The sequence below is a fragment of the Melanerpes formicivorus genome, unplaced genomic scaffold, assembly GCF_026170545.1.
Source record: "Melanerpes formicivorus ecotype bairdi unplaced genomic scaffold, bMelFor1.0.p_v2 SCAF_83, whole genome shotgun sequence".
NCBI lineage: Eukaryota > Metazoa > Chordata > Aves > Piciformes > Picidae > Melanerpes > Melanerpes formicivorus.
Window position 1 is genome coordinate 1,045,906 of NW_027142435.1, and position 23,517 is coordinate 1,069,422.

At 65.4% G+C, this 23,517-nt stretch overlaps 1 protein-coding gene and 1 long non-coding RNA gene across 2 annotated transcripts; one reads left to right on the forward strand and one right to left on the reverse strand.

Annotated features, from left to right (window-relative positions):
• Positions 1-201: 201 nt before the first annotated feature.
• On the forward strand, positions 202-19,704 carry MAU2 (MAU2 sister chromatid cohesion factor). The gene is given in 20 exon segments (XM_068164914.1): positions 202-240; positions 242-634; positions 765-782; positions 1,385-1,450; positions 2,716-2,811; positions 3,701-3,795; positions 4,644-4,671; positions 4,762-4,917; positions 5,713-5,859; positions 6,555-6,645; positions 7,177-7,280; positions 8,295-8,372; positions 9,131-9,196; positions 9,573-9,656; positions 10,975-11,024; positions 11,498-11,575; positions 11,874-11,985; positions 13,300-13,390; positions 14,510-14,637; positions 16,243-19,704. Coding segments are annotated over 20 exon segments (1,995 nt in total). The 3' UTR covers positions 16,318-19,704.
• On the reverse strand, positions 18,257-22,964 carry LOC137454716 (uncharacterized). The gene is made up of 3 exons (XR_010990672.1): positions 22,842-22,964; positions 21,612-21,769; positions 18,257-19,372 (listed from the first exon to the last, which is right to left on the reverse strand). It is a non-coding gene; the product is annotated as an uncharacterized lncRNA (long non-coding RNA).
• Between the last annotated feature and the right edge of the window lie 553 nt (positions 22,965-23,517).

Consider the following 23,517-nt stretch of genomic DNA (forward strand, 5'->3'; position numbering starts at 1 on the left):
ACAGCCCGGCGGCGCCCGTCGGGGGCAGCTGACTACAACTCCCGCGGGGCTCCGCGCGCCCCCCCGCCTCGCCCGCGGCCGTTTCCCGTCGGCGCCCGAGGCGCGGCCCGGCGCGGCGGACTGCATGTCCCGGCGTGCCCCGCGCGCCGCCGCTCGCCCCCGCCCCGCCCCTCCCGCCCGTGTTGTCGCGGCGGCCCTGAGATGGCGGCGGTGGCGGCGGGCGCGGCGGGATCGGCGGCCGGCGCGGCCCCCCCCGCAGCAGCCGCCGCCCCAGCAGCAGCCGCAGCCGGCGCCGGGCGGCGCCGCGGGCTCCGGGGAGGCGGGGGGCGGCGGCGGCGGCGGCGGGGCCGGCGGCGGGGGGGGCGGCGGCGGCGGCGCCGGGCCCGCGCCGGGGTCGGGGTCGGGAGGCGGCGCGGCCGGGGGCGAGTCCTGGTACCTGGCGCTGCTGGGCCTGGCCGAGCACTTCCGCACGTCCAGCCCGCCCAAGGTGCGGCTCTGCGTGCACTGCCTGCAGGCCGTGCTGCCGCGCAAGCCCCCGGCCCGCATGGAGGCCCGCACGCACCTCCAGCTCGGCTCCGTGCTCTACCACCACACCCGCAACGGCGACCAGGCCCGCGGCCACCTGGAGAAGGCGGTGAGGGCCGGGGGGCAGCGGGGGGCAGAGGCGGGCGGGGGGCAGCGCCGGGGGGGGGGCGGTGGCGGGGCCGGGCCGGGCCGGGGGCCGCGCACTAACCTCCTCTGCTCTTCTCTCTCCTCTCTTGCAGTGGTTGATATCGCAGCAGGTATCCTTCCCCGGCCGCCCGCCGCAGCTGCGCAGCGCCCCGGCAGCGAGAGCCTGGCCCCGGGGCGGGCTGGGGGCTGGGACTGGGGGCTGGGGCAGGGGGCTGGGGCAGGGGGCTGGGGCTGGGACTGGGGGCTGGGGCAGGGGGCTGGGGCAGAGGGCAGGGGGCTGGGGCTGGGAGTGGGGGCTGGGGCAGGGGGCTGGGGCTGGGACTGGGGGCTGGGGCAGGGGGCTGGGGCAGAGGGCAGGGGGCTGGGGCTGGGAGTGGGGGCTGGGGCTGGGAGTGGGGGCTGGGGCTGGGGGCTGGGGCAGGGGGCTGGGGCTGGGACTGGGGGCTGGGGCAGGGGGCTGGGGCTGGGGCTGGGGCAGGGGGCTGGGTCAAGGGCAGGGGGCAGGGGGCTGGGGCCGGGGCCGGGGCCGGGGCAGGGGCAGGGGGCTGGGGGCTGGGGCAGGGGCCGGGGCCGGGGCCGGGGCTGCCCTCCCTCTCACATCCTCCCTGCCCGAGGTCGCCTCGGGGAGCGCTGCCCTGCGGGGGGGAGGGGCGGCAGAGCTGTTGCTCTCTCTCGGGCCCAGGTTTGTTTCTCCTTAACCCTGCTGCTCTAGATCCCCCAGTTCGAGGATGTTAAGTTCGAGGCAGCCAGCCTCCTCTCCGAGCTGTACTGCCAGGAGGTGAGTGCAGCCAGGCTGCCGCAGGCTGGGGGCCCGGGGGGGCTCTGGGGGGCTCTGGGGGGCTCGGGGGGCTCAGGGAGGGCTGCAGCAGTGTGAGCAGGGGGCAGGGAAGTGTCAGCAGCGAGGGCCTGGGGGGAAGTTGCTGCTGCAGCTTCAGTGCAGGCCTTGCACAGCAGAGGAAGTTTGCTTGGCCAAAGTGTTTCTCTAGCCCAGGCTGAGACAAAGGCTGACCTGGGGGGGGAGGGAAGCAGAGAGCTCTCCTCAGGCTTCTGTTGTGTTTCAAAGCTCTTTAACCTTTCCAAAGCCTTTTCACCTCCCTGGAGGTGCTGCAGGCCAGGCTGGATGTGGCCTGGAGCAACCTGGGCTCGGTGGGAGGTGTCCCTGCCCGGGGACCTGGCTGGTCCTGAGGGCCCCTCCCAACCTGACCCCTTCTCTCACCTCCCAAACTCCTCTTGGCTTCCTCTGGAGCAAAGCTTTGCTCTCCCTCTCTGAGGGCCTGGTAGGAGAGTGGCTCAGGGAGCTGAGTGAAGCCCCTGGGGCAGGAGCCTCTCCCTTCCTCCCTGCTTTGGTGCCTGCAGCCTGAGGAGCTGGGGGTGGGCAGCAGGCAGGAGCAGCTGGGGGGTGGCTGTGGGGGGTGGGCAGGGTGGGGTGGGCAGGCTGGCAGCAGGCTGGAGCAGCTGGGGGGTGGCTGGGGGGGTCAGCAGGCTGTGGTGGGCAGCAGGCTGGGGGGTGGCTGTGGGGTCAGCAGGCTGGGGGCTCAGCAGGCTGGGGGGTGGCTGGGGGCAGGCTGTGGGGTGGCTGGGGGCAGGCAGGCTGTGCTTAGCAGGCTGTGGTGGGGTGGCTGGGGGCAGGCTGTGCTCAGGCTGTGCTCAGCAGGCTGGGGGGTGGCTGTGGGGTGGCTGTGGTGGGCAGGCTGGGGGGTGGCTGGGGGGTGGCTGTGGGCAGGCTGGGGGCAGGCTGTGCTCAGGCTGTGCTCAGGCTGTGCTCAGCAGGCTGTGCTCAGCAGGCTGTGGTGGGCAGGCTGGGGGGTGGCTGTGTGCTCAGCAGGCTGGGGGCAGGCTGGGGGGTGGCTGGGGGCAGGCTGTGGGCAGGCTGGGGGCAGGCTGTGCTCAGCAGGCTGTAGTGGGGTGGCTGGGGGCAGGCTGGGGGGTGGCTGTGGGCAGGCTGGGGGCAGGCTGTGCTCAGGCTGTGCTCAGCAGGCTGTTGGCAGGCTGGGGGCAGGCTGTGCTCAGGCTGTGCTCAGCAGGCCGTGTGGCTCCTTGCAGAACTCGGTGGACACAGCCAAGCCGCTGCTGCGCAAGGCCATCCAGATCTCCCAGCAGACTCCCTACTGGCACTGCCGCCTGCTCTTCCAGCTCGCCGTGAGTCAGGGCTGGGGGGCAGCCTGGGCTGGGGGCAGCCTGGGCAGGGGCAGCCTGGGCAGGGGCAGCCTGGGCTGGGCCCAGGCACAGAGGGGCCAGCAGAGAGCTCTGCTTCCCTTAGAAAAGGCCTTTCCCTCCCCCTGCAGTCTGTGCTGCTAGGGAAGGTTGTGCTCTGAGGCAGCCATCCCTGGGGAGGCTGGGAGGGAGGGAGGGAGGAAGGATCCTTTCACTTTTCATCCCCCCAGGACTGCAGCATCTCTCCTCTGGCTGAGAGAGCTGGGGCTGTGCAGCCTGGGGAGGAGAAGGCTCCAGGGAGAGCTCAGAGCAGCTTCCAGTAGCTGAAGGGCTCCAGAGGAGCTGGGGAGGGACTCTGGACAAGGGCTGGGGGTGCCAGGCCCAGGGACAATGGCTTGGGGCTGGGAGAGGGCAGACTGAGAGTGGAGAGGAGGAAGAGATTCTCTCCAGTGAGGGTGGGGAGCCCCTGGCCCAGGCTGCCCAGGGAGGCTGTGGCTGTCCCCTCCCTGGAGGTGCTCAGGGCCAGGCTGGATGAGGCCCTGAGCAGCCTGGGCTGGGGGGAGGGGTCCCTGCCCGTGGCAGGGGGCGGGAGCTGGCTGAGCTGTGAGGTTCTCTCCACCCCAGCCCATCCTGTGGCTGTGGGTCAGAGGAGCTGTGGGTGCTGTGGGTGCTGTGGGGCTGGGCTGAGCCTCCTGCTCGGCAGTGCTGCAGCCTGGGCTGTGCCAGCTGCTCCTGCACAGGCAGCTCCCAGCAGGTGATGCCTGCAGCAGGCTGGCTGCTCACAGGCCGGGCCCAGGGGGGGTCAGGCTGGTCAGGGGGTGCTGCTGAGGCCCCCAGAGCAGGGGCTGAGCTGCTGTGCTGTCTGTCCCTGCAGCAGCTGCACACCCTGGAGAAGGATCTGGTGTCTGCCTGCGACCTGCTGGGCGTGGGGGCAGAGTACGCGCGGGTGGTGGGCTCGGAGTACACCAGGTGAGTGCCTGCCCTGCCCTGCCCTGCCCTGCCCTGCCCTGCCCTGCCCTGCCCTGCCCTGCCCTGCCCTGCCCTGCCCTGCCCTGCCCTGCCCTGCCCTGCCCCCCAGCTGCTTTGGCTTCCTCTCCACAGCTCCCCTGGGCCCCAGGATGGAAGGGAGCTCAGAGCTGCCCTGCCCCAGCCTCCCCACCGTGCCCAGGGACAGCTCTGAACTGCACTCAGCTGCTGCAGGCCTGCCCCAGCCTGGCCCTGAGCACCCCCAGGAGGAGGCAGCCACAGCCTCCCTGGGCAGCCTGGGCCAGAGGCTCAGCTCCCTGGGGCTGAAGAGCTTCTCCCCCAGCTCCAGTCCAGCCCTGCTCTGCCTCAGCCCCAGCCCCTGCCCCCTTGGCCTGGCTCAGACCCCCTCAGGAAGCCTCTGCAGCCTTCTGCAGGCCTGGGAGGGCAGCTCTGGGGGCTGTGCTCACTGGATGCTTTGGAAGCCAAAGTGCTGCTCCTGGCAGTTCCCTCAGAGCTTCTCCAGCTCTGTTTTTCCACTCTCTTAAACCCAACCTCATTCAGTGAGGCTCTGGAGAGTCTTCCTTCAAGCTGAGCTTCAGTGATTGTCCCAGCAAGTGTCTGCAGCAGCCAGCCCAGGCCTGGGCACAGAGCTGAGAGCTGAGCTTTGGGTTCCTGAGGCTGGGACTGAGCTGTTCCAGCAGGGCTTCCTGTGCTTCCTCTGCCTGGGGCCTGTGCTCTCTGCTCTGTCCTCCCCCAGGGGCAGGTTGGGGTCTGCTCCCCTCAGGGGTTTGAGGCCCAGCTGCAGTCTGAGTGACTTCCCTGGAGCCTGAGCTGGTTGTGTTCTGTTGCAGGGCTCTGTTCCTGCTGAGCAAGGGGATGGTAAGTTGGCTGTGCCTCTGAGCTGGGGCTGGGGCTCAGGGTGCCTGAGGTGTGGCCCCCAGTGATGTGTGCTGCTGTGGTGCCTTGCAGCTGCTGCTGATGGAGAGGAAGCTGCAGGAGGTGCATCCTCTGCTCACCCTCTGTGGGCAGATCGTGGAGAACTGGCAAGGCAACCCCATCCAGAAGGAGTCCCTGAGGGTCTTCTTCCTGGTGCTGCAGGTCACTCACTACCTGGATGCAGGGCAGGTGGGTGTGAGCTGGGCCTGCTGCCCCTGCCCCCTGCCCAGCCTTGGCAGGGCCCCCTCCCACCAGCACTGCTTGCTCAGGGCCTCATCCAGCCTGGAGCTGCTCTGGGCAGCCTGCTGCAGGGCCTCAGCAGCCCCCTGGGGGAGAGCTTCCTCCTGCTGCCTCACCTCAGGCCAGCTTCCTCCCCTCTGCAGCCTTCCCCCCTGCCCTGTCCCTGCTGGGCTCTGCACAGAGCCCCTCCCCAGCTCCCCTGCAGCTCCTCAGGCACTGGAAGCTGCTCTGAGGTCTCCCTGGAGCCTCCTCCAGGCTGCCCAGCCCCAGCCTGGGGCCTGGCCTCACTGCAGAGGTGCTCCAGCCCTGGGGTCTGCTCTGTGGCCTCCTCAGGAGCCCCTGGGGCTTGCTTGCCTTGGCTGGGAGCAGGGGGGCAGCAGCAGGGGTGTGCAGCAGGGGGGAGCAGCAGCAGGGGGTGCAGCAGGGGGCAGCAGCAGGGGGAGCAGCAGGGGCTGCAGGGGGGCAGCAGGGGGCTGCAGCAGGGGATGCAGCAGCAGGGGGGGGCAGCAGGGGCTAGAGGCTGTGCTGTGTGCTGTGTGCAGGTGAAGAGTGTGAAGCCCTGCCTGAAGCAGCTGCAGCAGGGGGGGCAGCAGCAGGGGGCAGCAGCAGCAGGGGGGAGGCAGCAGGGGGGGCAGCAGCAGGGGGGCAGCAGGGGCTGCAGGGGGGCAGCAGGGGGCTGCAGCAGGGGATGCAGCAGCAGGGGGGGCAGCAGGGGCTAGAGGCTGTGCTGTGTGCTGTGTGCAGGTGAAGAGTGTGAAGCCCTGCCTGAAGCAGCTGCAGCAGTGCATCCAAACCATCTCCACCCTGCATGATGATGAGATCCTGCCCAGCAACCCTGCTGACCTCTTCCACTGGCTGCCCAAGGAGCACATGTGTGTGCTGGTCTACCTGGTGAGCAGCTCCCCCCCTCTGCTTGGGCCCCAGGGAGGCCTGGAGGGGACCCCTGGAGCTCCCCCAGCCCAGCCCCTGCCCCTGCAGGGCTCCCCCAGTAGCCTGCCCAGGGGCACAGTGCCCGGGGGGGTTGGGAGCTCTGCACACCAGGAGACTCCACAGCCTCCCTGGGCAGCCTGCCCCAGGCCTCCAGCAGCCTCACACCAAAGGAGTTTCTCCTCCTGATCTGATGGAGCCTCCTGGGCTCCACCCTGTGCCCCCTGCCCCTTGGCCTGGCCCTGGGCACCCCTGAGCAGGGCCTGGCCCCAGCCTCCTGCCCCCCACAGCTCCTTCAGCTCCTGCTGAGCATTGCTCAGCTCCCTCTGGGGCTGCTCTGCTCCAGGCTCTCAGCCCCAGGGCTCTCAGCTGCTGCTCCCAGAGCTGCTCCAGGCCCTCAGCAGCTCTGCAGCCTCCCCTGGGCTCTCCCCAGCAGTTCCCTGGGCCTCTGGAGCTGGGGAGCCCAGAGCTGGCCCCAGGCCTGCAGCTGTGGCCTCACCCCCAGAGAGGGAAATCTCTGCCAGCTCCTGGCCTGAGCTCCCTCTCTTCCTCTGATTCCTCCTGGATGATCTCAGGGCTGCTTTGAGCAGCTGGGGAGCTGTGTGAGCCCCCAGGCCTGCAGGGTGACTGCAGGGGCTCTTTGCTGTGCTCTCTGGCAGGTGACAGTGATGCATTCCATGCAAGCAGGGTACCTGGAGAAGGCTCAGAAGTACACAGACAAAGCACTCATGCAGCTGGAGAAGCTCAAAAGTAAGGCTGAGGCTGAGGCACTCTGCTGCAGGCTCCCAGCTGCTGCTGCTGCCTCAGCCCAGGCCAGGAGCTCAGCAGCTGCCCTGAGCAGCCTGGCTCAGCCTGGGCTGTGCTGAGCCCAGAGCTCTGCTCTGCAGCTGGCAGGCAGGTGGCAGAGCAGGGCCTGGGGCAGTGGGGCTGTGGCTGCTCAGCTGCCCTGCCTCTGGATCCAGGTTTTGGTTCTCCCAACCCAAGCTGTGCTCCCCAGGGAGGCTTTCCTCAAGTGGTGCTCAGCCCTCCTGCCCCTGGCAGCTGGGGCCTGCTGCCTTGGGTGGGCTCTGGGGCTGTGCTTTGGGTTTAGCCTTCTGTCATCCTTCCTGTGGCTCCTGGCAGTGTGCAAGGCTGCTCTGGCAGCCAGCTCCTGCAGCAGGGCCACTGCTCAGCTCCCTGCTGAGCCCTGCTGAGCTCCCTGCAGCTGGGGGCAGGGAGGCTGCTTGGCCAGGGGCTTGCTGCTGCCTGCCCCTCCCTGAGCAGGGACCTTTGCCATTGCAGTGCTGGACTGCAGCCCCATCCTGTCCTCATTCCAAGTGATCCTGCTGGAGCACATCATCATGTGCAGGCTGGTCACAGGCCACAAAGCCACAGCCCTGCAGGAGGTAAGGAGGGGCTGGCAGCACTCCCAGCTCTGCAGGGGCAGCTCCTGGAGCAGGGCTGCTTGGGCCCCTGCTGGGGAGCACCCTTGGGCTCCAGGGGGATCCCAGCAGTGCTTAGCCACTGCCAGGCCTCAGTGCTCAGCACACTGAGACTCCAGAGCTGGGGAGTGAGCTCCTCTCAGAGCTGTGCTTGGGACACTCTGGGGTTGTGAGGGAGGCAGTGCTGGGCTGGGGGCTGCAGCTGGCAGCTTCCTCCTGCAGCCTGAGCCCCACAGGGGCTTCACTGCTCCCCAGCACAGCTTCCCAAGGCTTTGGGGCTCCCTCCCTCTCTGTTCTCCTCCTCTCCCAGGGTTCTGAGAGGAGGAGGAGGAGGAGGAGGAGGAGGGGGACACTTGGTGCCCAAACTCAGCTTGTCTCCTCTCCCCTCTCAGGCACTTTGAAGCCCTCCTCACTGCTCCTGTGTTTGTAGGCTGTTCTGTGCCTCACCTCAGTGTCTGCCTCCAGCTCTGCCCTCACTGGGGGGAAGCAGCTTCTGGCTCCTGAAGCCCTCCCAGGCACAGCCCTGGGCTGGGTTTTTCCTGCTGCTTGCAGCTCAGGTCCTGAGGCTCCCAGCAGAGCTTTGGGATCCTTGGCTGCTGCTGCTGCAAAGCCAAAGCAGCCCAAGGCAGGGTGAGGCAGCAGGGCCTGGAGCCTGGCTCTGCCTGGGAGCAGCAGGCTCTGAAGCCCTGAGGGGTGGGATGTGAGCAGGATTCCCCAGAGCTTTGGGCTGGAAGGGAGCTCAGAGATCCCCCAGCCCCAGGCAGGGGCAGGGACCCCTCCCAGCAGCACAGGCTGCTCAGGGCCTCACCCAGCCTGGCCTGGGGCAGCCCCAGCCCCCCTGGGCAGCCTGGGCCAGAGCCTCCCCAGCCTCACTCTCCAGACTTCCTTCCTCAGCCCCAGTCTCAATCTGCCCTCCTCAAGCTGAGAGCTTCACAGCATCAGATGCAGACCTTAAGGCAGCACTTTTTGCCCCAACAGATCTCCCAGGTCTGCCAGCTCTGCCAGCAGTCTCCCAGGCTCTTCTCCAACCATGCTGCCCAGCTGCACACTCTGTTAGTAAGTGTCCCCAGGCAGCAGTAAGCTTCTAACCCTCTGGAGGACCCTGCCCAAGGCTCCTGCTCCCAGCTTGTAAGTGCAGAGTAAGCAGAGAGGCAGCCAGGAGGATCTGCTGGGTAAGGGCTGTGTGAGCCAGGGGCAGCCCTGCTGGGGGCACTCACAGCCAGGGGGGCTCCAGGGAGCCCCAGCCTGGGCTGGGTGGGCAGAGGCTCCCCCAGGGACAGCCCCAGCCTGGGCTGGGTGGGCAGAGGCTCTCAGAGCTCCCCCAGCCCTGCAGGCAGCAGGGGCAGCCCCAGCCTGGGCTGGGTGGGCAGAGGCTCTCAGAGCTCCCCCAGCCCTGCAGCCAGCAGGGGCAGCCCCAGCCTGGGCTGGGTGGGCAGAGGCTCCCCCAGGGCCAGCCCCATCCTGGCCTGGGTGGGCAGAGGCTCCCCCAGGGGCAGCCCCAGCCTGGGCTGGGTGGGCAGAGGCTCTCCCAGCTCCCCCAGGGCCAGCCCCAGCCTGGGCTGGGTGGGCAGAGGCTCTCCCAGCTCCCCCAGGGCCAGCCCCAGCCTGGCCTGGGTGGGCAGAGGCTCCCCCAGGGGCAGCCCCAGCCTGGGCTGGGTGGGCAGAGGCTTTCAGCTCCCCCAGCCCCAGCCCTGCAGGCAGCAGGGGCAGCCCCAGCCAGAGCAGGTTGCTCAGAGCCCCAGGCAGCTGAGCTGGGCTGGCTCCAGGGGGGGCAGCCCCTCTGTGGGGCCTGAGGCATCTCCTCTCTCCTGCAGGGGCTCTACTGCATCTCTGTCAACTGCATGGACAATGCAGAAGCACAGTTCACTACGGCACTGAGGGTAAGAGCTGCTCCCAGGCAGGCTGGGGCTGGGCTGCTTGCAGCTCTGGGGCTCCCTGGAGGGTGGGAGGGGAGTCCCCAGCTGCCCTGGGTCAGTCCACAGCTCCCAGGGTGGGCTGGGTTGGGAGGGACCTTCAGGATCATCCAGCCCCAAGCCCCTGCCAGAGGCAGGGACCCTCCCCCAGCCCAGGGCCTCCCCAGCCTGGCCTTGGACACCCCAGGGGGGGCACTCCATGGCCTCTCTGGCCAAGCTGCTCCAGTCTCTCCCCTCCCTCTCTCCCCCTCAGCTCAGGAGGCTTTCAGGCTGCTCCCCAGGAGCTGAGCAGGCTCTGGGGGAGCTGCTGCAGGCCTTGACTGTGGCTCTGCTCCCTTCCCAGCTCACCACACACCAGGAGCTGTGGGCATTTATTGTGACAAACCTGGCCAGTGTCTACATCAGGGAAGGGAACAGGCACCAGGAGGTGAGTTGGGCTCTCCCCTGAGCTCCTGGGCACAGGAAGCTGCCTGAGCAGATCCAGCATGGAATGGGTTGGGAGGGGCCCCAAAGCTCCTCCAGCCCAAGCCCCTGCACTCAGCAGGGACATCTCCCCTGGAGCAGGCTGCTCAGAGCCTCCTTGAGCCTGGCCTGGAGTGTCCCCAGGGATGAGGCCTTGAGCACCTCCCTGAGCAGCCTGTGGCAGTGCTTCAGCAGCCTGCTGGTGCAGAACCTGCTCCTGAGAGCCAGCCCAAGGCCTCTCCTTTCAAACCTTTGCCCCTCAGCACCTCAGGCCTTTGCAGGCAGCTGCTCTGCAGCCTCCCTGCAGCTCCCTTCCACCACCCTGCCTCAGCCATTGGCTGCAGCCTCCCTCTCCAGGTGGTTCCTTGCGTGCCAAAGCCTCCCAGGCTGGAGCTGAGCCCCCAGGAATAGCTGTGTGGAGGTGGTGGTTGTGCTGCAGGCTCTGGCACTTCACCTTCTGGTGCTCTGCCTGAGCCCTCAGCAGAAGCTTCCCACAGCCAGGCCTAGAAGCTCCTTGTGGAGGAGCTGTGGCTGAACTCTTCCACCCAGGGAAGGCTTCAGCCCCACACAAGCTGTGCAGCAGCTGAGAGCAAAAGCATCACTGAAAACTTGGCCCTGGGGCTTGTCCTCACTTCAGCTTCTGCTTTTAGTGCCCTGCTGCACTGTTTGCTGCAGCAGCTGCAGAGCCTTGGGAGCCAGTGGTGGCAGAGTGCAGGAGCAGAAGGGCTGAGAGCTGCTCTAAACCTTCAGGCTCAGGCTCCAGTTGGGCTTGAAGGCTGCTGGGGCTGAGCAGCAAAGGAAAGCTGAGCTGGGGCTGAGCCCTGCTGGGCTGGGGCTGAGCTGGGGCTGTGCCCTGCTGTGCCCTGCTGAGCTGGGGCTGAGCCCTGCTGGGCTGGGGCTGAGCTGGGGCTGTGCCCTGCTGGGCTGGGGCTGAGCTGGGGCTGAGCCCTGCTGGGCTGGGGCTGAGCTGGGGCTGTGCCCTGCTGTGCCCTGCTGAGCTGGGGCTGTGCCCTGCTGTGCCCTGCTGGGCTGGGGCTGTGCCCTGCTGGGCTGGGGCTGGGCTAGGGCTGTGCCCTGCTGTGCCCTGCTGGGCTGGGGCTGTGCCCTGCTGGGCTGGGGCTGGGCTGGGGCTGTGCCCTGCTGGGCTGGGGCTGGGCTGGGGCTGTGCCCTGCTGTGCCCTGCTGAGCTGGGGCTGTGCCCTGCTGGGCTGTGCCCTGCTGAGCCCTCCTGGGCTGGGGCTGTGCCCTGGGCTGATGCTTTCTTCTCTCCTTCCTCTCTGCAGCTCTACAGCTTATTGGAAAGGATAAATCCAGACCATAATTTCCCTGTGAGGTGAGGACTGCAGACCCTATCCTGCTGCTCCAGCAGCCTCACACCAAAGGAGTTTCTCCTCCTGCTCAGGTGGAACCTCCTGGGTGCCACTTTGTGCCCCCTGCCTCTGGTGCTGTCCCTGGGCACCCCTGAGCAGGGCCTGGCCCCAGCCTCCTGCCCCCCACAGCTCCTTCAGCTCCTGCTGAGCATTGCTCAGCTCCCTCTGGGTGCTCTGCTCCAGCAGCTTCTTCCAAGGCAGAGGTTTTGGGCACTCATTAAATGCAGAGCTTGGAGATCTGCTGCTGGGGCAGGTCCCTGGGGGCCTGCAAGGTGCAGCCCCCCTCAGGGCTCTGCTCTCAGGCCCCTGCTCTCAGGGCCCTGCTCCCAGGCCCTGCTCCCAGGCCCTGCTCTCAGGGCTCTGCTCTCAGGGCCCTGCTCCCAGGCCCTGCTCCCAGGCCCTGCTCTCAGGCCCTGCTCTCTCTCCCTCCCTGCAGCTCTCACTGTCTCCGGGCAGCAGCCTTCTACATCCGAGGTCTCTTCTCCTTCTTTCAAGGAAGATACAATGAGGCCAAGTGAGTACAGAGCCCACAAACCAGAGACTGAACCAAGGGGCTTGAGAGGAGCAAGGAGCCCCTGGGGCTGCCCCTCCAGCCTGCCAGCCCTGCCCCTGCTGGGCCCAGCCCAAGCGCTGTGGTGCTGGGGGCAGAGCTCCGGGGCCGGCCTGGGGCAGCTCTGCTGGGGGCTGGGGGCTTTGCTGAAGCTCACCTTCCATCCCTCAGCACTGAGAGCTGCTGGGGGGGCTCAGGTGGCTCTCAGGGCTGTGTCTGAGGCGAGGCAGAGATTCCTCAGCCCCTTCTGCTCCCCTGGCAGACGATTCCTGCGGGAGACGCTGAAGATGTCCAACGCGGAGGACCTGAATCGCTTAACAGCCTGCTCCCTGGTGCTGCTGGGGCACATCTTCTATGTGCTGGGCAACCACAGGGTGAGTGCTGAGCACCCCCAGGGTGAGTGCAGCTCCCTGGTGCTGCTGGGGCACATCTTCTATGTGCTGGGCAACCACAGGGTGAGTGCAGAGCACCCCCAGGGTGAGTGCTGAGCACCCCCAGGGTGAGTGCAGCTCCCTGGTGCTGCTGGGGCACATCTTCTATGTGCTGGGCACCCCCAGGGTGAGTGCTGAGCACCCCCAGGGTGAGTGCTGAGCACCCCCAGGGTGAGTGCAGAGCACCCCCAGGGTGAGTGCTGAGCACCCCCAGGGTGAGTGCAGCTCCCTGGTGCTGCTGGGGCTCATCTTCTATGTGCTGGGCAACCACAGGGTGAGTGCTGACCACCCCCAGGGTGAGTGCTGAGCACCCCCAGGGTGAGTGCAGCCCCCTGCTGCTGCTGGCCCAGGGTGAGTGCAGCTCCCTGGTGCTGCTGGCCCAGGGTGAGTGCAGCTCCCTGCTGCTGCTGGCCCAGGGTGAGTGCAGCCCCCTGCTGCTGCTGGCCCAGGGTGAGTGCAGCTCCCTGCTGCTGCTGGCCCAGGGTGAGTGCAGCTCCCTGCTGCTGCTGGGGCACCACAGTCTGCCCCAGCTCTGCTCTTCCCCTCTCAATCCTCAACTTGCTGCTACAGAAGATGAATCACAGAGTGGTTTAGCTTGCAAGGGACCAGTCCCACTGTCCCTGCTGTGGGTGGGGACACCTCCCACTAGGTTAGGCCTCATCCAGCCTGGCCTGCAACACCCCCAGGCTTGGAGCCTCCCCAGCCTCTCTGGGCAGCCTGCTCCAGGGCCTCAGCAGCCTCCTGGGGAAGTTTCCTCCTCCTGTCTCATCTCAGTCCAGCTCCAGCCTGCAGCCATCACCTCCTGCCCTGGCACTGCAGGGCTTTGTGCTGAGTCCCTCTCTAGCTCCCTTCAAGCCCTGCAGGCTGCTCTCAGGCCTCCAGGCCTCTGTGTGCAATGATTTGGTTTGAGGGCTGCCTGCTGTGCCACCCGAGGCTGGCAGCCTGCTGACCTCCCTGGGTCCTTGGCTCTCCTGGAAGGGTTCCTCTGAGGCCTGGGGGCAGCTGGAGAGAGGAGAAGCTTCCTGCCTGGGGAGGGGCTGTGGCTGCAAGCTCCTTGGCTCTCAGGGATGAAATGTGTCATGGGCACAGATCCCTAGGCCAGAGCAAAGTCCCAGAGCCAGGATGTGTTTGAGTTGTGCCTCTGAGCCCTTGCAGCCATCCCCACAGCCCCCTCTGCCCCCCAGTTCCACACCTGGGGGCAGGGAGGGTTTGAAGCCCCCAGCAATCCCTCTGATTGTGCTCTCTGCCCCTGAGCAGGAAAGCAATAACATGGTGGTGCCAGCCATGCAGCTTGCAAGCAAGATCCCAGACATGTCTGTGCAGCTCTGGTCCTCAGCTCTCCTGAGAGGTAAGCCAGGGAAAGGCCCTGCAGCTCACAGGGCCTTGGAGCTGAAGGCTCTGGTGGTTGAGAGCAGCCAGGAGGCTGCTGCTGCTCACTCTGCTTCTGAAGAGATTCACAGGAGGGGCTGGGCTGGAAGGGAGCTCAGAGATCCCCCAGCTCCAGCCCCCTGCCAGGGGCAGGCACAGCTCCCCCAGCCCAGGCTGCTCAGGGCCTCATCCAGCCTGGCCCTGAGCCCCCCCAGGCAGGAGGCAGCCCCAGTCTGCCCTCTCCCAGCTTCAGTCCATTCCCTCAGTGAGCAACTGGAGCCAGAGCTGCTCCCAGGGGCTGCTCCCAAGGGCTGCTCCCAAGGGCTGCTCCCAGGGCTGCTCCCAGGGCTGCTCCCAGAGCTGCTCCCAGGGGCTGCTCCCAAGGGCTGCTCCCAAGGGCTGCTCCTAGGCCTCTCCCAGAGCTGCTCCCAAGGGCTGCTCTCAGGGCTGCTCTCAGGGCTGCTCCCAGGGGCTGCTCCCAAGGGCTGCTCCCAGAGCTGCTCCCAGGGGCTGCTCCCAGGCCTCTCCCAGAGCTGCTCCCAGGGGCTGCTCCCAGGGCTGCTCCCAGGGGCTGCTCCCAGAGCTGCTCCCAGGGGCTGCTCCCAAGGGCTGCTCCCAAGGGCTGCTCCTAGGCCTCTCCCAGAGCTGCTCCCAAGGGCTGCTCTCAGGGCTGCTCTCAGGGCTGCTCCCAGGGGCTGCTCCCAAGGGCTGCTCCCAGAGCTGCTCCCAGGGCTGCTCCCAGAGATGCTCCCAGGCCTCTCCCACTAGATGGTGCTGGGAGCTAACAGGACCAAGCTGCAGCTGCCCTGGGGCTTTTCTGGCTCCCTGCTCCCAGGGCTGCTCTAATCTGGGCTTGGGTAGGTGGAGACTGAAGTGAGCCCAAGGCTGCCACCAGAAGCCCCTGGGAGGGGGAGGCTTCCCTTGCCCTTGGCCCCCTGGCCCCTGCCTCTCTGGGGGCTGTGTGCCAGCAGGGCCTTGGCTGTGCAGCAGGCAGCAGCTGGGGGCAGAGGCTCTGCAGGCAGGAGCTGGGCAGCTGGCAGCAGCTCAGGGGGTGAGAGCTGAGGGCTCTGGGTGAGGTCACCACCTGCCTGCCTTGCAGACCTGAACAAAGCCTGTGGCAATGCCATGGATGCCCATGAGGCAGCCCAGATGCATCAGAACTTCTCCCAGCAGCTCCTCCAGGACCACATTGAGGCCTGCAGTCTTCCAGAGCACAATCTCATCACGGTAAGAGCCTCAGCCTGCAGCAGGGCAGCAGCCTGCAGGCCAGCCCCAGGGTGCTGTGCTTCCTCCTGCTGAGCAGCCCTGGCTCTCAGCTGCCAAAGTCCAGGCTGCTGGCTGGCCTGGGCTGCTACCAGCACAGGAAGTGGCTCACTGCATTCCCTCCCTCTGAGGCGTTCCTGGGGGGCAAGGGCTCTGTTCCTGGGGGGCAAGGGCTCTGTTCCTGGGGGGCAAGGGCTCTGTTCCCTGGGGGGCAAGGGCTCTGTTCCTGGGGGGGCAAGGGCTCTGTTCCCTGGGGGGGCCAAGGGCTCTGTCCCCTGGGGGGCCAAGGGCTCTGTTCCTGGGGGGGCAAGGGCTCTGTTCCTGGGGGCCAAGGGCTCTGTCCCCTGGGGGGCCAAGGGCTCTGTTCCTGGGGGGCAAGGGCTCTGTCCCTGGGGGGCAAGGGCTCTGTTCCCTGGGGGGCCAAGGGCTCTGTTCCTGGGGGCCAAGGGCTCTTGAAGCCTGTTCTTGGTACTCCAGGCCTTGCCTTTGGGCTGGCTTTGGGAGCAGCTCAGCACTTCAGCTGGGTGCCAGCTGCTGCCAGAGCCTGGCTGTGCTCCCAGGGTTGCTGTCTGGGTCACTCACTTTGCCTCCTGGGGGAGTGTTCTGGTTTGCCCTGCTGGGAGCAGCCTTCTGCTCTGTGCTCAGCCTTCAGCTGCCTCTGCTCATCCCACTGCTCTCTGGAGCTGCATTTTCACCCAGAGCAGCCTCTGCTGCCTGCAGAGCCCTGGGGTGCAGCTTGCTTGGGGCTTTCCTGCTGCCCTGCCCAGCAGCAGCATTCTGGGCTCTGGTGTGAAACTATGGGATGGTTTCCTCAGCTGCAGCTCAGCAAGAGCTTAAGACCACTTCCTGCTGGGGGCTGAGGTCATGTCCATGAGGGAGTGCAGGATGCTCTGAGCTCCCAGCATCACCTCTGGGGAGAGGAGAGGAGAGGCCCAGAGGAAGAGGCTGGCTGCTGGCTTCACCCCCCAGGAGGTCCCAGGGCTGGGGAGGGTTGGAGGTGTTTGGGGCTCAGCCCCTGCTGCCAGAGCTGCCCCAGCCAGGCCCTCCCTCCCCTGTCCTTGCCCTGCCTTTGTGTCTGGGCTGGATAAGGAGTCTGGAGGGGGGAAGGGGATTGAGAAGCCAAAGTGAATCCTGCTGCCTTGAGAAGAGTTTGGCCTAAGGGCAGAGGCAAATGCTGGAGCCAAGGGAGGAGTGAGGAGCTCTGGGAGCTGCAGCTCAGTGCTCCATGGCTCCAGCACAGCCCAAGCTGGGTCCCTGCTTCCTGCAGCTCTCCTTTCCCATGCTCAGACAGCTGGAAGCTTCCTGCCAGAGCAGGAGATGCTTTCCCTTGACTGCCACTCAGCCCAGGTCCAGCAGAGCAGGGAGCCAGGTTTGGAATGATTGGCACAGCCTGGAGAGCAGCACTGGCAGCCCCACACCCAAAGCAGAGGCAGAGCTGCCCCCACTGCTCCTGGGGGAAGCTTTGAGGCCTCTGGAGGTAGCCAGAGGAGGCAGCAGCCAGGCCAGAGGCTCTTCCTCCCCTCCCTGGGCAGCAGCTGTAGGATCCTCTTGCTCTTTGTTGTCTTGCAGTGGACAGATGGACCACCCCCTGTCCAGTTCCAGGCACAGAATGGACCCACCACCAGCTTGGCCAGCCTCCTGTGAGAGCAGGATCACTCAGCAGGACACTCTGGTTCCAAAACAAAACAAGTAAAGAGAAAAGAAGGAAAGGGAAGGAAAATGCCCAGAAAAAGAGAAAAAAACAAAAGAAAGAGGAAAAAAAAAGAGGAGGAACAGAAGTGCTCCTGCAGAAGCTTCCTGCAGAGGCAAGGCAGCAGAGGGCCTCTGCCAGAGAGGGCCCTGGAGGCAGAGAGGGTGCAGGAGGCCAGTGAACATTTCCTAGCCTTGAGGAGGGGGCAGCAGGGCCCTGGAGTGGCAGCTGCTGCTCTGCTGAGGTGTGAGGCTGCAGCTGCTGGCTGCAGTGTGCTGCAGAGCTGCAGTGGGCTGCAGAGTGCTGCAGTGTGCTGCTGCAGTGTGCTGCAGAGCTGCTGCAGTGGGCTGCAGAGCTGCAGTGGGCTGCAGAGCTGCAGTGTGCTGGGCTTGGCCTGCTTCCCTCAGGAGAGAACTGAGCCTGAGTCCCAAGGACACTTGGTCCTTACCTTGGTAGCTGCCTGCTTTTCCCCACTGGGCCCAGGAGGGGAAGAGGACTCCCCCAGTGCTCAGCACCACTTGGATCCTCAACACTTCTTCCCCCCCTTCCCAAGCCCCTCCCTGGAGTGGGACCTGAGCTGCATTCTGTGCCCCTCCACTCTGGGTGAGTCCTTGGCTCCAGTGAGGGATTGGAGCTGCCCTCAAGTTCTGCATTTTAGGCTTTCTGAGGTCATTTTCCTTCCTTCTTGTCTGCAAGTGGCTGCCAGTGCTGCCTGGGGGCAGGGGGCTCAGGGGGAGAGGGGGAGGCAGGAGCAGAGGGAGGGGCAGGCAGGAGCAGAGGGGTGAGAGCTGAGTGTGCCAGGCAGGGGCCTGCTGGTGCCCCCCAGCTGTGTGCTGCTGCCCCAGGAGCAGGCTGCACTCCCAGGGCAGTGTGTAGCAGGCAGCCACCCCCTCACCCCTCCCAGGGGTTCCCTTCTGCCTCCCCAGCCTGCTGCCCAGTGCCCCCTGGGGAAGGCAGAGCCAGCCCAGAGCAGCTCTCTCCACCTCTGGCTACTTTGCCATGGTGTCTACTGAAGGAGGAAAGTTCTCCTCCTCCTCCTCCTGTCCAGCCCCTGCCTGGGCCCAGCAGCTGGGGCCCAGCATGTTGTGTCCTGCTGCAGCCCCAGGCAGGGAAGGCAGCATCTGTGCCTTAACCATTTGTACAGTCCCAGCTGAAGCAGGGAGCTCAGGCCCAGGCCCAGCATAAGCCACAGGCTTATGAGGAAGCCTAAACTCTGGAGCCTTGCCCTGTGGCAGTCACCTTCCCCAAGTCCCCTGCCTCAGCTCTCCCCTTTGCCCCAGTTCTGATCTCCCCAGCTCTGCCTCCCCTGCAGCTGCCCCCCCAGAGCAGGAGAGCTGAGGCCCAGGCTGCTTGCTGCAGCAAAGGGGCAGAGTTGGTTCATCCCCTGCAGCTTCAGAGCCAGGAGCTGTGCCCTGGGAAGCCTGGGAGCTTCCTGGGGCTGAATAAAAGTCTTTTGCTCTCTTGGTAGCTCTGCATATTTCTCTCCCAGAGAAGGGGGAAGGGGAAAGGAATCTGCCAGAGCAAATCCCTCTGGAGAGCTTCCTGTGGCTGCCTCTGTGCAGGGAGAGAGGCAGCATCTGCCCCCCCAGGCCTGAGGCTTTGATGAGAGGCACAGAAGGAATCAGAGAAGGCTTTGGGTTGGAAGGGAGCTCAGGGATCTCCTCAGTCCCTCCCTCAGGGGTGACTCTGCCTCAGCCTTGGCCCCTGCCTGGCACTAGCTCAGACAGCTGCTGTGGTTCAGCTCCCTGCTGGCTGAAGCTGATGGGGCAGGGACCAAGGGGAGTCTGGGCCTGCCCTGCCAGGCAGTGCTGGGTTAGGTCCTGTCCTCACCCACCTGCTCTTGTCACCACCTCCAGGCCTTGGAGCTGGGGTAAGGAGAGGCCTGCTGCTGGGTTTGCAAGAGAAGAACTTTAATCCAGCTGAAATTCTGCCTTGGAACTCAACCCCAAACCCCCCAGGAAGCAAAGGCTGAGTTGGGAAGGAGGAGGTTGGTGGCAGCAGGCAGAGAGCCCCAGCCTGCAGCAGCTGCTCTGAGCTGGAGCTCCATGGCTGCAGGCAGGCTGCACCCTGCTGTCCCCTCCCAGGGGAGCTGCCAGGCTGGCAGCAGCAGGAGCCAGCTCCATGCCAGCACCTGGGTGCTGCCCCAGGGCTCTGCTTTGCTGAGGGGAGCTGGGGTCCTGCTCCCTCCCCTGGCCTGGCACAGAGCAGCTTGGGTGGAGGAGAGCTCAAGAGCTGCCCCCTGCTTGGGCTGTCAGAGGGTGCCAGGAGGGGCTGGGCTGGAGGGGAGCTCTGGAGCTCAGGCAGCAGGGACCCCCCCAGCCAGAGCAGGCTGCTCAGGGCCACATCCAGCCTGACCCCAGATGTCTCCAGGGCTGGGACCTCAGCACCCCCCAGGCAGGGAGGGACTTCCTGCTCAGGAGGGATGAGGAGAAGCTCCCCTGGGAAGGCTGATCCCCAGGGGCTGCTTTTAACTTCCCCTTCTGGTTTGTGGGGCAGCAGCAGCTCCTGGGCTGCTCCCCCCAGGAGCTCATTGAGTTGCTGGAACTCAGCCTCCCTTTTCAGGCCCCTCCTCTCAGCTCTCTCCTGAGAGTGCTCCTAGCAGTTGAGGAACCACCAGGGACTGAGTTGTCCTTCAGAGCCTCCCCAAGCCCTGCTCAGGTGACCCCAAGCATTCTCTGGGTTGTCTTCTGTCACCTGGGGCTGTTACCAAGGTGCCCATCACAGCTCTAAGGACTTGCTTCAAATGCTGGCCTGAAGTGCTGCTTCTCCAAGGCAACAGCAGACCCAGGCTGGGGAGCTGGGGGCTGGGCTGGGGTTGGGCAGTGGGCAGCAGGTGAGATGTCCCCCAGGGCCTGCTGAGGTCTCCTGACCTTACCTTGCTGCCCAGGGCCTGCAGAGCTGAAGGCTGTGTGGGCAGAGAGCTCTTGGCAGGGGCAGCTTCCTGGCTTCTCCTTGGGGATACTTCTGTGAGCTGCCTGCTGGCTGCCTCAGCTCCCTGCTGGCTCTGCCCTGGGGAGGGAAGGAAGCACTTGAGGGAAAGGTTCCATGGAGACCCTCCTGAGCAGGCCCCCTGCAGCAGCTGAGCTTGGCCTGCCAGGGGGAAGCAGCTGGGAGTTCCCCACCTGCCAGCTCCAGCTGGGCTCTGGCTGTGTGAGGACAGCACCCAGGCAGGGCCCTGCTGCCCCCTCCCCCAGGGAGTCCTGCTCCTTCCCCAGGCCCCCTGCAGAGTGCCCCCTGCCCAGGTGGTGACTTTTCTACCCCAGAGCCCCCTCCCCTGGTACCCTGTACAGAGCTTTTTAACACAACTTGTACATTAAATTATTTAATAGTTTTGCCTTTCAGTATCTTTTGTATGCAGCAGAGATTAAAAGGAGAACAACCCCCAGCTGAAATCCTTCCTGCTTCTGGGGGCTGGGCTGGGTGGAAGCTTGACCAGGAGGCACAGAGAGAGGTTCACAGCTGGGGAGTCCTCAGCCTGACTTGGCCTTGACCCCAGCTGAGTTCTAGTCCTTTCCTGTGGGCCCTTTGAGTTCTCTCTAGGAGCAAAGCAGTGGAAGCCTTCACCTCTACAGCAACAGAAGGTAAAGGGAGTGGAGAGAGAGGACAGCTTGGGGCTGGGGTTGGGGTTGGGTTGGGTTTTGTTGTTTGGGCTTTTTCCCCCTCTAATATTTTTCCAAGAGCAGCAAAAACTTAACCCAAGAAGCCTCTGAGCCCTGCTTGGAGATAGTGCAGAGGCTTCCCCCTGCTACAGCCTGAAGTGTTTGCCCTCTTGGATTCCATCTCTGGGAGGCCCACAGGAAATGGAGAGCACTGTGGTGGGACTTCAGCTAAACTTGGTCAAGTTTCTTCCCCCCTCCCCCCTGTCTGCACTCCCTGGGCTGCCAGCAGCAGAAGTGGAGTGATGGAAGTGGGGCCTCAGAGGCTGTGCTGGGGGCACAGCAGGAGGTGCCTGGGGGCCTTCAGCATCTTGATGTCACTTCTCATGTGCTGGAAGTAAAAGTGGTGCTGGAGGGAGGTCAGGGAGCAGAGAGGGGCAGGGGCTGGGAGGGACCCCTGGAGATCACCCAGGGCAGGTCCCACAGGAGCACATCCGGGGGGGGTTGGAAGCTCTGCAGGGAAGGAGCCTCCAAAACCTCTCTGGGCAGCCTGCTGCAGGCCTCCAGCAGCCTCACAGCAAAGCAGCTTCTCCTGTGCCACTGAAGTGCAGAGCTGAGTGACCTCCCTCCAGCAGGCTGCTGCTCTTCCCAGCAGAGGGGGGAGAGGGAAACTGCCAGAAGCTGGGAGGAAGCCACCTCCTCTCTCTGCTCTTCTGTCTCTTGCTGAGTCCATTCAGCTGTCTCCTGCAGCCAGCCTTGGCCAGGTCTGCAGGAGAGCTGTTGAGTGCTTGTGGTGCAGCCTGGTGCCCTCTGCCTGAGCTGCTGCCCAGGCTGGCACCAGGGGCTGGCACTGGGCTGGCACTGGGCTCCTGGCTGCTCCCTTTCTCTTTCCTCATTCTCTATATGAGAAGAATGTTTAAATAAAGCTGAGCTTCCACTGCTTCAGGCAGCTTGTGGCATGGCAACCCCTGCAGCTGCCCTGCAGGCAGGGACACCTCCTGGCACTGGAGCTGCTGCAGGCCCTGTCCTGCCTGTGGGGCAGGAAGGTGCTGGGGAGGGATCCTGGCCCTGCCTGCACCAGGAACCAGGATTTCCTGCTTAAAGACATCCACCTGAGCCCCAGGAGCTGGCTGAGGGGGCTGCCAGCCTGCTGGGAGCCTGGGGCCAGCCCCAGGGGGATGGTCACACACCTGGAGTGCTCTGCTCTGGGAGGCCTGGGGTCAGCCAAAGCTGTTGGGGATGGTCTCAGACACCTGGACTGCTCTCACTGGCCTGGGACAGAGCTTTCATTGCAGCTGTGCCCTCAGGGAGGCTGCTGAGAGCATTTGCTCCTCCTGGGGTAAGGGAGGTTGCTTTCTGCTGTCTCAGCCCCAACTTTCATGGCAGCTTCTCTGCAGCTTTGAAAGGAAGAGGAAAGCTGCTGAGCTCCCTCACCTGGAAGGGACACTGGGAAGAACTGAACATCCTAGGCCTTAGCAGCAGCAGACTCTCCCTTCCCAAAAGCTCCTCCAGGCCAAGCTGGTCCCTTGAACTTCATCACAGCAGCCAAGCAGGCTCTGTCCCAACCCTGGGTGGGAGCATTTTAACCCCAGCAGCAGCTTGTTTCCTGCCAAAGGTAGGACTGGGCTATGCTGACACCACAGCCTCCTTACCCTGCTCCTCTGCAGCTCCTTCCTCAGCAGAAAATTCACATCTGGTTGAAGTGGAACCATCATCATCATCATCACCTCCTGCCTCATCCAGCTGTTGCTGGGGCTGACTCTGGGATCTTCTCCTGGCACAGGATGGCCTTTGGTGGCAGAACTCTCCCCTGAAACACATCAGCAAGAGGTACAAAGAAGTTTGGTGCTTGCCCAAGAGATCTGGAGACACATCCAGAGTGGATCCTGTTTGTGTGTCACTGCCAGAGGCTTGCCAGCAGCTGCCAGAGGCTTGCCAGCAGCTGCCAAAGCCAAGGGAAGGCAGCCTGCTGCATGGCAGGTTTTGTCAAGTCCTTATTGGTTTATTCCTCCTGAACACTTAGTTCCAAGCATGAAAGAGGAGAGGGAAAAAGCTCTTCCAGTCCTTGCTAGGACTCCTTTGCAGCTGGCAAAGCTCTGCTGTCACCTTGCTGGCCAAGCCAGGACAAGGAAATAAAGTCATGGAAGAGGGTTCTGGGAATAACCTCAGCCAGCTCCAAGGTACTAAACTGCCCCTTGTGCTGGACCTGTGCTGAAGCTCCTGCTGAGGGAGCAGGGAGAGCTGCAGCCTCTGTGGGGATGAAAGCAGCACTTCAGAAGGATCCAGCCCCGAAGTTTTGCATGGCCTGAGGGGAAGCCAGGGGCTTTTAGTGCCTTGGGAGAGGCATCAGCTGCAGTAAGGACTGGCTGGGAGGGAGCTGTGCTTTTAACCCTTGGTGAGCTGGAGCTAAAACTGGCCTGGCCAAAGGTTCTTCATAACCAAAACAAACCCCAAAGCTTTGTGTTGGGTCTTACAAAGGAGACTGAGCTGGGAACAGAAACGGGGAACCTTTCACTCAGCTCTCCAGAGTTGTGTTGGAGCAGCCCTGGAAGCTGAGCAGGCTCCAGCAGCACAGAGTGAGGGAAGAGGCCTGGGTTCAGCTCTGCTGCTGCTGCCTCGTTGAATCATGCAGGTGGGAAAAGCCCTCTCGGATCATCAAGTCCAACCACCACGGCGGCCACTAAAGCACGGCCCCAGGTGCCAGGCCCGAGGTCTGCTGAGCAGCTGCAGGGATGGCGACTCCCTGGCAGCCTCTGCCCACCCTGGCAGCCGAGGAACCCTTCCTCCATGCACCCCCGCGCTGCCCTGAGCCGGCAGCTCAGATGGCATTGCTGGTACGGAGTGAGCTGCTCCGGGAGCCCTGCGGGTAAGAGCTGATTTACCAAAGCCTCCGCTCCCGGTCGTGCCCCGACCGAGCCGAACGCAGCGGCGGAGCTCCCCGCGGCTCAGGGGTTAACGAAGCTCTCCCCGGCTGCCGCGGGGCAGATCCTATCGGGGCCCTGTCGGAGGTGCGGCCGGCGGCTGGGGAAGGGCTGCGCACCCCTGACCCAGATCCGCGGGGGAAGCAGATGAGTCACCCCCCGCGGGCCGGGGCTTGTCCCGCCGCGGCCTGCCCCCGCTCCGCCCGCCGCGGCCCCGGGCACCGAGGCGGCCGCGGAGCGCCCGGGGGGGCGAGACCCGGCGCGGCGCTTCTGCCCCCTCGCCACGCTTCCCGCCTCACGACCCCGCCGCCGGCCCCTATCTGCAGCCCCAGGCCGGCCTGGGCGGGCGGATAAGGGCCTCCCGGCGCGGCCCCGGCCCCTCCCCGCGGGCAGCGCATCACCTCAGTCGGCCTCGGCGCGGCGCCGGCCGGAGAGGGCGGGCGGGGGCGGCCGGGCCCTGCCCGCCGTGGCGCTGGGGGGGCAGCGGAGCCCCGCTGCTCAGAGCCCGGCCCGGCCGGGCAGCGGGCCACGCCCCCTGTGCGCCCATTGGCTCCTGAGCCTCCACCCACCCGGCGATGCTCGGGGCTCATCGGTTGGGCAGCGCGTCAGTCTTAGCGCTGCCCCGCCTCTTTTCCTC